General features: G+C 44.8%; 1 protein-coding gene across 2 annotated transcripts in view; it reads left to right on the top strand.

The window, feature by feature from the left end:
• The first annotated feature begins 7,701 nt into the window (after positions 1–7,701).
• Positions 7,702–13,984, top strand: part of TUBGCP5 (tubulin gamma complex associated protein 5) — a 44,554-nt gene continuing 38,271 nt past the window's right edge. For both annotated transcript variants that reach the window (XM_047772200.1, XM_047772201.1), the window contains exons 1-4: positions 7,702–7,887; positions 10,529–10,582; positions 10,688–10,796; positions 13,266–13,362. In XM_047772200.1, the coding sequence (XP_047628156.1) occupies positions 7,742–7,887; positions 10,529–10,582; positions 10,688–10,796; positions 13,266–13,362 (406 nt within the window). In that variant the 5' untranslated portion in view covers positions 7,702–7,741. The remainder of the gene's footprint in view (positions 7,888–10,528; positions 10,583–10,687; positions 10,797–13,265; positions 13,363–13,984) is intronic.

Raw genomic sequence — 13,984 nt, forward strand, 5'->3', positions numbered from 1 at the left:
AATTTTAAAATTACAAATGACAACATTATACAAGGATGTATCAGATTCTTAGGAATTTCATACAAAAATACCCTAAAGAAAGTCTAGCATCACTTCTTATTTGAAAATGCTCCCCACATATTTTAACATATAAAATAAGCCCAATTAGTTTAAAATCTCTCTTCTATAAGGAGAGAAAATACATCTTTTGAGATATTTCAGGGGTCATCTTGAAAATCCCAAAATTAGTTCTAGATCAACAAGACCTCATTTAGAATTTGATTTGGGGGAATCTTGTCGAAATATCAAAAGATTTGGAGTTCCTGTCATGGCGCAGTGGAAATGAATGCGTCTAGGAACCATGGGGTTGCAGGTTCAATCCCTGGCCTCGCTCAGTGGGTTAAGGATCCAGCAATGCAATGAGCTGTGGTGCAGGTTACAGACGTGGCTTGGATATGGTGTTGCTGTGACTGTGGCATAGGCCGGCAGCTGCAGCTCCAATTCAATCCCTAGCCTGGGAACTTCCATATGCTGCAGGCTCAGCCCTACTAAGAAGAAAAAAAGAAAGAAAACAAAAACACAGAATCTTTGTTTTTTAGTCAAATTACTTAAAAGGTAAAGAAAAGCCTTTCCCAATTCCATCAAGAACAGGACAATGGTCCACTAAAATTGTGTCCTAGCAGATGAAACAAAATTAAGTTCCTAGTTTTATATCAGTACACTATTGATACCAAAGTTTATGTTTTCTTTAAACCAATTAAATAGAGACCTTTCACAAATTAATCTTGGCAAAGTAGGAAAAAAAACCCTATATTCACAAATATAAACATACATTCAGACACAGACTCCCCATAGAATTCATTATAAAATATTAGCCATAATTCAGATATAACAATACAAAATAAATAATTTCTTTTCTTTTTGGTCTTTTTAGGGCTGCACCCGCAGCATATGGAAGTTCCCAGGCTAGGGGTCAAATCAGAGCTACAGTTGTCCACCTACACCACAGCCATGGCAATGCAGGATCTAAGATGTGTTTTCACCCTGCACCATAGTTCTTGGCATTGCTGGATCCTTAACACACTGATTGAAGCCAGGGATCCAACCAACATCCTCATGGATACTAGTTGGGTTCAGTACTGCTGAGCCACAAGGGGAACTCCATAAATAACATTTGAATACAAATTGTGTTCCTGGCAGGCAAAAGGAGTTAGAGTTACCCATTCACATGGCTCAAGTTTTTACTAATGTTTACGGAGACGACTTTAAGATTTGTATTTGCTCATGACAAATAATCTCTTGGAAGCTATGAACTAACCTGGGGCAAGAAAGCTTCTATATTTTAAAAAGTCTCTTTACTTCCATTTTCCTTCAGAATTTGTAGACAGTTTTTTAGTTACTTCTTGTCATGTTTATATTTCAAAGACATGATAAGGCATCAAAGGACAGAGAAAGGATTGCAAATTTCCTCCTAAGAATTTTGGGGTATATTCCTCCGATATTAGAAGTCTAGGGCAATTGCTATTAAAATTTTTCCTTTGTATTAGGACATAGGGGTCTCCATTTCACTGTCAATATAACAATTCACTCTCCTCACTTTCCCAGGGATTCCACTTCTTAGTGTCCCAATCAGGCTGTCACAAGTACTTGGCTTTTAATCCATAGCAGCTTGCACCCTCCTAGGTTGGCAAAAAGCTAATGTCTCCAATTTATTATCCTGCTTTCCCACCTTACCTGCCAGGCCTGAACCAAGCAGAGAGGTGGATGCAGAACATCCTTCTCCAATTTCATCTCTTCTAACTTTCTAACCTGGCCTCCAACCTCTAGTTGGGCATTGGTGGCCAGCCCAGCTGCCTACAGCAGAAGCCAGCCTGCTATGCACCCATGCATTTCCCTTTGTGGTAAACTCTGCTCGTTCCTCTAACAAGTGCATTAGACCAGCCAGCACTTTGACTCATCTTTGTACTCATGCGGTGGTCCACAAGTACCAAACATATGGGCCACCCTCCCCATGTAGAGATTGATGGTCAACTCAAGATTTCTCCTGAGGAAGTCCCCTTGTGGTGCAGTGGGTTAAAGCTCTAGCATTGCCACCGCTGGGCCCTTCCCAGGGCATCCAAGAGCTGGTCCAGCCAGTGTCCACTTCTGCAGGTGAGTTGGAAACATCTTCTGAAGGTGGCTCAACAACCACTCTGGGCACACGTGCGCGCGCACACACACACACACACACACACACACACCCCTGCTATCTTCATTTCTCCTCCTAAGCAATACAGAAAACCTTTTGGAAGTGCATCCTGCAACAGAGCACCGCACCTCCTACAACAGATCCAGGCTGACTGTGGTGGCTCCTGGCGCCCCCTCCTGGAGGAAGACAGAAATGCCTTCAGGGTACACAACCACCTGCACCCCATGAGGGGTTGTGATGTGACTGGGGCGCCCTCCTTTGGCCTGACTGGGCAAACCAAACAGTCCTGGCCCCACCCCCTACTCTTAGATATTTTTTGGTGAGGGCTACCCATGACTCAGACCCCACAAGACTGAGGCACGGCCCAGTGTGCAACCCCAGGCCCCCTGGCCGAACTAGGACACTGTCCCCACTCCAGTGGGTGGCCTGGAAATAGTAAGGGAGAGTCATATAATCATCAGGGCCCAGGTGGAACCATGGCCAGCCCCTCCCCTACTGCTGACCAACGTGGACTGTGACCAGACTTGGTACCCTCAGGGCCTGCCTGTATCCTGGGATGTCCCCACCACCAGATGAGAACAGAACTCATCGGAAAACACACTGACCAAGCAGGCTTGGCCAGTCTGGGTGCCCCTATCAAAGATAATCACAGCTGGACAGTAGTTAAAGCTGGGAAAACAGGTTTTACTCAGTAACTTCTGACAGAGGGGATAGAGCTGAGCTCTGTTCACATGAGTGCAGAGCTGTTTAGGGCATTTTAGGGGAGACTGAGGGAGGGGTGCTTGGCAAAGTCAGAGAGTGAAAGAAGTACACAGGGTTGCATAGTACAGATGTGATCTGTTCATCTGTGTTTGTTCACTGACAGTTGTGGAAGTTAGGAATGGCACTGGGAGACAAAGGCCTTACTTAATGACTACATTTCCAAGGAGTGGCTCTTGGGATCTTGAGAGTGACGCTTCTGAGATGCAAAAGATACATACTCACAATTACAGGCCCTTTTCAGGACTAGAACAAATAGTACATTTCTGGTCTGCATTGAGCCTTCTCAAGCGGATACTTTATTTGGGGTGGGAGATAGGACCTGGGGTCATCCTAGAGACACATGCTGCCAAAAGACAAGCTAGAGTTTGGTTCATTCTTTCAGTGCAAGGGTTTGGATGGGGTTGTTCTGTGCCAAGAATTCTTGCAGTTCCTGACCCCTGTGCCTCCCAGGGTAGCCAAATCCCACCAACACAGGGGTGGGGCCCATACAGGGGTGCGGGTAGGCAGGGACCAGGTCCACAGTCCCCCCTCTCTGGCTGGATCACTCTAGAATTCTAGGAAACATTGTGTGAGGTGCTTCTAAAGCTCTGAATGGGAAGCTGGCCCCAGACACCCTCTCCCTGTTGGGTCCAGGGAAACATTTTCTAGAGGGGAATGTGACAACAGGCCACATGGGACTGTGGCTGGACCCTCTGCCCCTCCACAAGCAACTCTGGCCAGCCACTCCAGAGATACAGAAAAATAATAAGAGGGACATCTGACCCCCCAGCCACACCTAGACTGTTGCCAGGACAGGGCTATCACTGGGCCCTCTTGTCCATCCCAGGTCAGTCTCTGTCTCTAAAAGGGACTTAAAAAGATTTTCAATAGACAGGTAACCAGGCCCTGCACAGGGCTATGTCTGGAACCCAGCACTACCCCATGGCATCCCAACCCAGTGCTATGGCACACAGAGAGCACTTGGAAACACTTCTAGAGGTGGCCAGGGTCTGTGACCAACCATGGTCAGGACACCTTGATGGGGCTCCCTGGTCATCCCAGGCCAGTCTCCACCACCAAAGAGAGCCTAGGAAAGTCGCTGGGTGCTGCCTCTAGTGACCAGCCCTCGAGGGGACCTCGGTGAAGCTTGGCTGTGATCTCAGGGTGTATCTTACCCACCTGCAGTGTCCCCTTCTCTGGCAGGGGACATGAAAATAGCTGGTCATTGCTGCATGCAATGACCAGACCCACAGAGAATACCACCAGGCCTGGGCACCCCCTTCTTGATTCTCACTGGCTCCCCAACATTGGAATTGGACTTAGGAATGTTTTTGGTGTGCCTTCTATGACTGGGCCACATGTGGCACCTTTCCAGGGGCCTCTCTGGCCAGTTCAGACCAATCTCCGTTTGTATGGGGGATCCAGCATCCATGGCTGGGACTAAGGCACCCTCCTGGGGCCCCCATGGCATTCACAGGCTTGTGTCCACTACCAAAAGGGGACATAAAAAGTTTCTGGGAGCATATCAAAAACACAGCACCCTCCCTGAGCAGGCTTCGCTGACCTGGGTCAGTGCCCACATCCTCCAGAGGTGAATATCCAGGGGCCACCCAATGGCAGGCTCCCGCTCAGGCCTCCATGGCAGGTTTCCACCTCCACCCCCTTTGAGGGGAACTTGGAAATGTTTTTGGAGGCACGCTAATGAGTTAGGCCTATGCACAACCATAACTGTGTCCATTCCACTCTGCCCTGCTTCCCCTCTGCCTTGGGCCAGTCCCTGCCAGAGTGGGATCAGGATCACTCAGGTGGGTGCTGCTGACAGCCAGGCCTTCATGGGTGTGGCAGAATCCAGGACCCTCCCCCAGCCTCCCTGGCAGACTGTTTACATCTCTGCCACAGGAGGGGGACTGAGAAACATCTGGGGGAGGCACCTTTTCCTTTGGAGTCAGGTACTAGCCCAGGTCAACAGGGAGGCCCCAGGGGGCACCCCAGTTCTGGCCAAGTCTCCCATTTGTAGACTGAAAGGTGAGGGCACGTCCTGAAGATGCTGGTGTCTCCCTCTTGAGGGGGTGATTACCAAGACAGGTCTTGTGGGGGCACCTTGAGCCTGGCTGTGCTCCTGCTTTGGGACTGGTCTTTGGAGGGACCCCCAAAATATTTCTAAGCCTCTCTCTGGTGTGGAAAGCCTTGGTCAGGCCAGGGAGGTCTGGAGGAGTCTGGATGGGTCTTGGGTATTGGGAGTCCCACCCCAAAAGTTTCTAATTTCCCCTCCAAAAGCCAGGATCAGTCCTACTAGTACAGGCAGGCCTGGGGAGGGAAATCTGGACTGGCCACAATTCTGCATGAGTCCTGGTCATCAACCATATTGTCCCCCCAAATTTCCTTATTTCCTCTCCAGAGGTGGGCATCACCTTGGGCTAGCCATGGATGAAGGAAAGAGCAGTGTACCTCCCCCTAATTTTTATAAGTCACCTCCAAAAGCCAGGTCAAACTTGGCTGGGCATGTAGATCCATAGTGGGCATTCTTAGATTGTCTCTGTTGCATGTGTGGCACAACTGATCCCTTTAAATAGTTCTAAGTCCCTCCAAAGGGGGCATGGCAACAGGCTGGACAAGGAAGATGGGAAGGGTACCCTTAACCAGGCTGAAGTTTTGTGTGAGGTCTGGTCTTTGCCTGCACTTCCAGAAAAGTTATCTGGGGGCCATTCTGGAAGGCTGCACTGGCCTAGGCCAGCAAAGGACATGTGGTAGTGCGCCCAGACTGTTTACCACACTGTCTTTGTATGTTCTTTCCAAAAATGTTTCCATGTCCTCTACAGGGTGGGTGACCAGCCTCAGAAGCCCACAGAGGATACCTGGGACCCAATGGTATTTTCAATGGGGCTCAGTCATCAGAGGTGCCTGTGGAAAATTTTTCAAGCTCCTCTGTCAGAAAGGAGACCTTGGCTCAGGCCAGCCAGGGGGACATGGGAGAGTGGCTTAGTCCTTCCTGGCTCCAAGTCATTGGGAGTGCCCTGTGGAAAGTTTTCTGCCTCCCTCCTGAGGTCAAGGCCAACTGATAGGATAGAGAAGACACATGTTAAGTGTGTATGTAACTAATTTTTTTGAGATGTAAAATAAGCAATTATAGATTTGGAATGATGAGAAAAAATGTGAGCTGCGTACACAAATTTGATTTATAAACATATAGATGATAATTGTGACTGGAATAGAAAAGACTGCCCAGAGAGTATAAATTCCCTTCTATAGGATCTCCCATTGTGGTGCAGTGGAAAGGAATCCGACCAGTATCCATGAAGACTCAGGTTCAATCCCTGGTCTTGCTCAGTGGGTTAAGGATCTGCCACTGCTGTGAGCTGTGGTGAGTGTGCAGACATGGCTCAGATCCCCCGTTGCTGTGGCTGTGGTATAGGACAGCGGCTACAGGTCCTATTTAACCCCTAGCCTGGGAACTTCCATATGCCATGGGTGCGGCCCTAAAAACAAAACAAAAAAAAAAAAAAAAAGAAAGAAAATTCTCTTGTATAGAATCATTTCCACTGCTATGATTATGATTTCCCACTTCTTATGGGATTTGTGCAGTCGTGGGCAGTCTATATTTTGGGTAGTTGCTATAGTCTGGATGTTTGTGTGCCCCCAAAATTCATAACTTGAAATCCCAATGCCCAAAATGATGGTATTTGGGAGGTGTCGGCCTTTGGGAGGTGACTAGAAAAGGAGAGTGGAGGAGTTCTCTTGTGGCGGAGCAGGTTAAGGATCCCGTGTTGTCACTGCAGGGGCTTGGGTCACTGAGCCTGGCCTGAGAACTTTTATATGCCATGGGCATGGCCAAAAAAAAAGAAAAAAGGAAAAAGGAGAGTGGAGCCTTCAAGAATGGACTGGAATGAATGCCCTCATAAAAAAAGGCCCCAGTGCGTTCCCTTGCCCCTTTCACCATATTTCACAACCAGAGGCCTGCATCCGGGAAGAGTCCTCACCCAACCATACTGGCACTCTGATCTCAAATTCCAGCCTCCAGAACTATGAGAAATAAGTTTCCATTGTTTATAAGCCACCCAGTCTATGGTATTTTGTTATAGCAGCCCAAAGAGACTAAGTGGTGAATCCACTATCTTTTACTACAGTAATGCAACGTAATAAACCACATGAAAACCTAGTAAATCCCTAAAAAAAAAAAAAAAAAAAAATTAGAGTTTTATGTAACAAGTCTTGGAATAGTTATTAGCAAAACTTAACAGAAACAGTTTAAAAGTATAGTTTTAATTACAAACAACAGCAAAGAGGCCCATTACCTCTACCTGCTGCCTATGGGGTTTATCAAATCCTCCTTGGGCCACCCGGTGTCACTGGCGAGAGCAGGAGGCACAGCACTCAGCCTGTACGTGGGACAACTCGCTTTCCTTACACGTGCTGTAATGTGGGCCATGTAGTGTGGCCTATGCAAGCAAAACGGAACTGAAAGATCGCTGGAGAAATGGAAGGTTGGAGAAGGATGGACAACTAACGGGTCATGGGACCTGCAAATACAGGTGCAAACAGATACACTGAAGAAGTGGCTGCTTTCAGAACATCAGAAGATACACCATCAACCAAGGTTAGTCAGAGGTTAGCATTAATATAACAAATAATAATGGCTAACCCTTTGAGGACGTTCCTAGATTTCCCCAGGTGAGACGGGAAAACGCACAACCCAAGCCACCAAAAAGAACCTGAGCCGAGACTCAAAGCGCCGGCAGCGCGAATCTCGCGAGAGCGGCGGCACCTCTCCGAGTTAGCTCGAATTCTCGCGAAAGCGGACGCGACCTCGCGGAGAGTGGCGGGAGCGCGGGCGGTATGGCGTCCCCTGCGCCGTCCTGGACCCGGTTGGACCCACAGCAAGAACGCGATGTGCGCGAGCTCATTCGCCTTGTGTCGGGCGTGCAGGACGAGGCGGACCCCAACTTCCAGCTCGCTCTGCACTTTGCCTGGTCCAACTTCAGGTGTGGGCGCGGCGCCAGGGATGGGAGGGTGTCTGGCGAGGTGTAGGGCGCATGAACAGACCGGCGGAACCCCCGCGCGCCCTGCTACTCCAGCAGCTTGGCGCCCTCGGTGCCTTCTGGGTCCCCGACGCAGTGACACACGCAAGCACGAACAGTGGGTTGTGGGTTGTTGGTGGTCGTCTTCCTGTTTTAGAAGCGTGCTCCTAGGGAATCGGTCTGTCTGCCCTGTACCCTGCTCCGCCCACTGCATTTAGCCCGGAACACTGCACATCAAACGTAATTTTTGAATGGGTGTGTGAGTGAAGCTTTTGAGCAAAATAATGGCCACACTTTTTTAAAAACTGTATTCTCACTGACTCCCTCTCCCTGCTTGGGCCACTCCAGATTTCTCTTACCCTGCTCTCCTTTTGCTTTTTCCAAAATGCATAGCCTAACACATTGGATAACTTATCTGTTGTGTATTGTCTTCTCCACCCTACTCCCCCACCTGCAGGCAGAAAGCAAATTTCACAGGAGTAGGGATTTTTGTCTGTTACGTTCATTTCTTCTCCCAACACCTAGAACATTTCTTGGCATAGAGTACTCCGTGCCACCTAATGCAACATCTAATACAGTTTTTCATGTAATTAATTTTTATTTTATATTTATTTATTTATTTGTCTTTTTTGACCTGCACCCTGGGCATATGAAGCTTCCCAGGCTAGAGGTCTAATCGGATCTGTAGCCGCCGGCCTAGGCCACAGCCACAGCAAGGCCATATCCGAGCCAGATCTGCAACCTACACCACAGCTCGCAGCATCGTGGGATCCTTAACCCACTGACAGGGGCCAGGGATCAAACCCGCAGCCTCATGGTTCCTAGACCCATTCGTTTACACTGCGTCATGACGGGAACTCCCATGCAATTAATTTTTAAAGATTTTCCACTTTAGATACTTTGGTGAGGTCTGAGCTCCCATTTTCCGTTATAGAAGATGTAAATTAGACGATACTGCTGTGATCATTACTTATAATGAAATTATTAAAAATGTTAGTTAATATTTGTTTAATTTCAGAAATCTTGAATAGTAAACAATGTTTCAAAATCTGTAATCTTGATTATCAACATTAATGATCATACATAAAGTTCCTCCTTGGTTTATAATAAGAATAGACAATGAGTCTAAAAGCCTGCCAAGTTTCTGAAATAAAATGCTCAGTTCTTAAATGTAGCTTATAAAGATAACAGTTCCTGAAGAGGTCAGATAAGAGAGAAATTTAAATGCGATATCCCAAATAATTTTTATATTAACATTTCTAAATGACAGTAGGCAAATGGACATCATTTTAGTTTTAGAGACATTAGAAGTTACTATCTACTTTTATACATTGAGAAACTAAATTATAATAGGTAAAGTGGTTTTCCATTCAGCCATTTACTGGGTTAGAGTTAAATATGTTATTTAGTGGTTTAATTTACTTCTTTTAAGTACAGATTGTGTGGCTTTGGTACTAAAAGATGGAGAACAAGGGTGAATGAGCTATACAATAATTCCATGATGATTTAATCCATCAGAAAAATGAACAATTCATGTTTGCTTTTTAAAAAATAGTGGCCACATTCTAGGCCCTAGAAATTCATAGATAGGTGAAATAGAGATTTATCCTTAAGTAAGACAGGCAAAAATTATATATGATGTAGAATAGGATTTTGTTTGTTTGTTTTGCTTTTTAGGGCCTCATCCACAGCATATGGAAGTTCTCAGGCTAGGGGTTGAACCAGAGCTATAGCCACCGGCCTACACCACAGCTCACAGCAGTGCCAAATCCCTGACCCACTGAGCGAGGCCAGGGATCAAACTCATATCTTCATGGATACTAGTTGGAGTCTTTTCTGTTATGCCACAATGGGAACTCCCTAGAATAGCATTTAATAACCTGAGAGCCTGAAGATGGAATTCATGTGTTAATGGATTTGGATGTTTTTTCTTATGCTAATTATACTAACTTCTAACTAAAAAGCATTTCCTTTAACTATGAGTGAAAGCAACAAGCAGTAAGGAATAGCTAATGTGTGACTGTGTCACCAGTAAAAATCATGTACTGTCATATTGTAGTTGTTACAGATATTTCTAAATATTTAGTACTGTTACCGTTACATAGTTATGAACCCACTGCTAGATCTTGTTACTTAACACTTTAAAAAAAATATGTTTCTTACTATATCACAAACTTTAAAAAATGTTTCACCACAGTATTTCAGTATGCCCAGTTTCCTTTGTATTTCATTTTATGATTTAAAAGCATTGTCTTGAGAAGGGATCTCTAGAATTTACTAGCCTTCGTCATGGCATAAAAAGATAAAGAATCCCTGTGATAGAGTGTGCTATGCTGGACTTAGACACAGGGCATTATAGGAAGACAAAGGAGCCAGAGGACGGAGTTGGGGAGCTCAGGACAACCTGTGTCCTGTAGAAAGGGTGCTTGAACAGTCTCTCAGATTCAGTGGTTGCATGAATGATGGAGGTCATACAGGGAAAGAGGTGCATTCACTGGAACCATAGGTGGGTATAGGTTGTCTGGGGTGATGTAGAAGGCTGTGGGACTAGTCTCCTTAGCTATATATGACAAGATTGATGGAAGGATTACATCTTCTCTTTCAGATTTCATCGTTTCTTAGATGTCAACAGTCATAAAGTAGAAAAGACGATAGAAGGGTATGTCAGTTTATATATATGTATGCATACTCAAATATATTTTCTTATAGACTTTTTTATTGGTATAACTTTATAATTAATCAGGTGATTTTTTTAACATTTTAGAATTTATGAAAAATTCATCATTCATTCTGATCTCAGCAAAGCTGCTAGTTGGAAGAGATTAACTGATGAATTTCTAAATGCATCTCTTCCAAGTATAAAGGAAATAAAGGTATGCTGTATTGTGAGATCTTGGTTGTATTTTACTGTTTCCAATCTGATTATCGTCAGCCTGTTTCTATTCACATTTAACAGTCATTCTATTTTAGTAGTATTATCCACTGAAGAGAACCAGATTCTCCTAGAAGTTGACTTGTGTTGCCGTCAAATCAGTGTGCCTCAGGCTTGTGATGAAAGAAGTATGTTCTTATTTAATCATCTTAGCCCCAACCTATTATGGACATTGAGATCAGAGACTGGCACAAATAATAGCACTGTCTGGCTGTCTTAAAACTTTTAAATGACTTCTCAGCACTTGGCAGTAATAACTATCTATATAGATGCCAGGTGCTGTTCTGAGCACTTCCATATTCAGTCATGGGTCCCTTAGGCTTAATGATATGTTGGAAGGATTCACAGAATTTTTTTCTTTCTTTCTTTTCTCTTTCTTTCTTTCCATTCATTCCCAGTACCTGTGGCATATGGAGATTCCCAGGCTAGGGGTAGAAACAGAGCTATAGCCGCTGGCCTACACCACAGCCAGATCAACGCAGGATCTGAGCTGTGCCTGCTACTTAAACCACAGCTCATGGCAATGCCTGATCCTTAACCCGCTGAGTGAGGCCAGAGATCAAACCCATGTCCTCATGGATGCTAGTCAGGTTCGTTAACCACTGAGCCATGATGGGAACTCGCCCATCTTCTTTTTCTTCAATACATTTAGTGACTTTGGTGAAAGCATCATATTAGCTGATTGATAGATTAGGTTTTGGCCATTAGTGCTAATTTTTAGTTCAGTGATTACTTCAATTAATGAGTCCTCTAGGTGTCAAGCTCCCTTAGATTTTAGTGAAATAAAGGAGTGCAGGGGTAGAGGAATAGCATCAACCATGTCCACTTCGCAGGACCATGTGCTGCTTTGGGGCATCTCCACACGGCTGCAGGGTAGCAGTTCTGGTCCCTGGCAAAGCAGGGAGGTCTTTTACTGTGCGTGGTTCTCTTTCACTGGTTATATTCACCTGTTTCTGGTGTACAGAGTCCTTCCAAAGTAAACAATTGACATTAGCAATTACTACTACTAAATAATTTATGTATTGAGAATTATTTTCTTCGGGTATTTACATTTTAGACCACCTTTCTCTGGGGAATAAGAGAATTTAAGGCATTTCCAAGTGGAGAGATTATTCACAGAAGGGCAGGTGCATGTGGTCTTATTAGTGATGTATTGACTTATCATGCCCAGGAAAGTCTACCGAGTATCTGCTGTGTCCCTAACATCACTGGGTGGTAGGAATACAGAATAAACAAGACATGGTCATCACTGCCCAAGTAGTTATTGAATAGTTATTTCATTGTAATTATAAATACCATATACAGTACTATAGAACATTTGAAAGGGAAAGCTTGCATGAGATTGCCCTTACCATCCTTGAATTTAATTCATCTCATCTTTCCATGCATAGTTTATGACTTTCAGCATATTTGGAGTACTTGTATTTTTTGGCAGTTTTTATAATTTATTTTAAAGTATTTATTTATTTCGCTTTTTTAGGGCTGCCCCTGTGGAATATGGAAGTTCCCAGGCTAGGGGTTGAATGCAGCTACCAGCCCATACCATAGCAACATTTGGTATCTTTTTATTATTTATTTATTTATTTATTTTTTGTCTTTTTGCCGTTTCTTGGGCTGCTCCCGTGGCATATGGAGATTCCCAGGATAGGCGTCTAATCGGAGCTGTTGCTGTAAGCCTACGCCAGAGCCACAGCAACTGGGGATCCGAGCTGCGTCTGCAATCTACACCACAGCTCACTACAACACCAGATCGTTAACCCACTGAGCAAGGGCAGGGACTGAACCCGCAACCTCATGGTTCCTAGTCGGATTCGTTAACCACTGCACCACAACAGGAACTCCTTAATTTTTAAATTTTTAAATTTTTTTTAGGGCCGCACTTGCGGCATATGGAAGTTCCTAGGCTAGAGGTTGAATTGGATCCCCTACGCCACAGCCACAGCAACACGGGATCGAAGCCACATCTGCAACCTACACTATCGCTCACGACAATGCTGGATCCTGGGGTGAGGCCAGGGATTAAACCCACATCCTCTTGGATGCTAGTCGTGTTCTTAACCCACTGAGCCACAAAGGGAACTCCCCACCCTTTCTTTTGTTGACCTTGACGTTATTGAAGAGAGCAGGCTAATTATTTGGTAGCTTGTCCTTCAATTTAGGTTTGTCTAACAATTCTTATATATGATTCAGGTAATACATTATTTGACAGGTTCCTTATCTGTACATGTTTGAACTATAAAAACAAGTTTAGAGATTGAGATTGTGGGGTTTTTTTAGGTATGATTTATGTTTTCTCAAACCGGGGGGAAAAACTGAGGACCTAACTGTCATGAGGTTATCTTTTCTTGAACAAGTTTAGAAAGCTCTTACCAACCTCTGTGAATCATGTTTTTCATTTCTTGTTTTAAAGACAGATGCCCATTATTCCATACTGTCACTTCTTCTATGTCTGTCTGATTCTCCTTCAAACAGCAATTACGTGGAAACACCAAGAAATAAAGAAGTGGGTACGTTACTAAATAAAAAGTTGTAAAAAGTCTTGAAACTGAAATATTTCTGTTGCCTTGAATGCAATTGTGATTTTCATTTCATTTACAATATAAATTCTGACTTAGTAAGTTAAACTACTTTCAGTTCTATGAAAGAGAAAATTTCTTTCTTTTTTTTTTTTTTTTTGTCTTTTTAAGGCCGAACCCAAGGCATATGGAGGTTCCCAGGCTAGGGCTCGAATTGGAGCTGTAGCTGCCAGCCTATACCACAGCCACAGCAATGCCAGATCCCAGCTGCATCTGTGACCTACACCACAGCTCATGGCAACTCTGAATCCTTAACACACTGAGGAAGGCCAGGGATGGAACGAGAACCTCATGGTTCCTAGTTGGATTCGTTTCCACTGCGCCACAACAGGAACTCCTTTTTTTTTTTTTTTTTTTGTCCTTTTTAGGGCAGCATTGTGGCATATCGAGGTTCCAGGCTAGGGTTCGAATCAGAGCTGTAGCTGCTGGCCTTCACCACAGCCACAGCAGCACGAGATCCGAGCTGAGCCTATGACCCACACCATAGCTCACGGCAATGCAGGATCCTTAACCAACTAAGGGAGGCCGGGGATTGAACCTACAACCTCATGGT

The sequence above is a fragment of the Phacochoerus africanus genome, chromosome 3 (assembly GCF_016906955.1).
Source record: "Phacochoerus africanus isolate WHEZ1 chromosome 3, ROS_Pafr_v1, whole genome shotgun sequence".
NCBI lineage: Eukaryota > Metazoa > Chordata > Mammalia > Artiodactyla > Suidae > Phacochoerus > Phacochoerus africanus.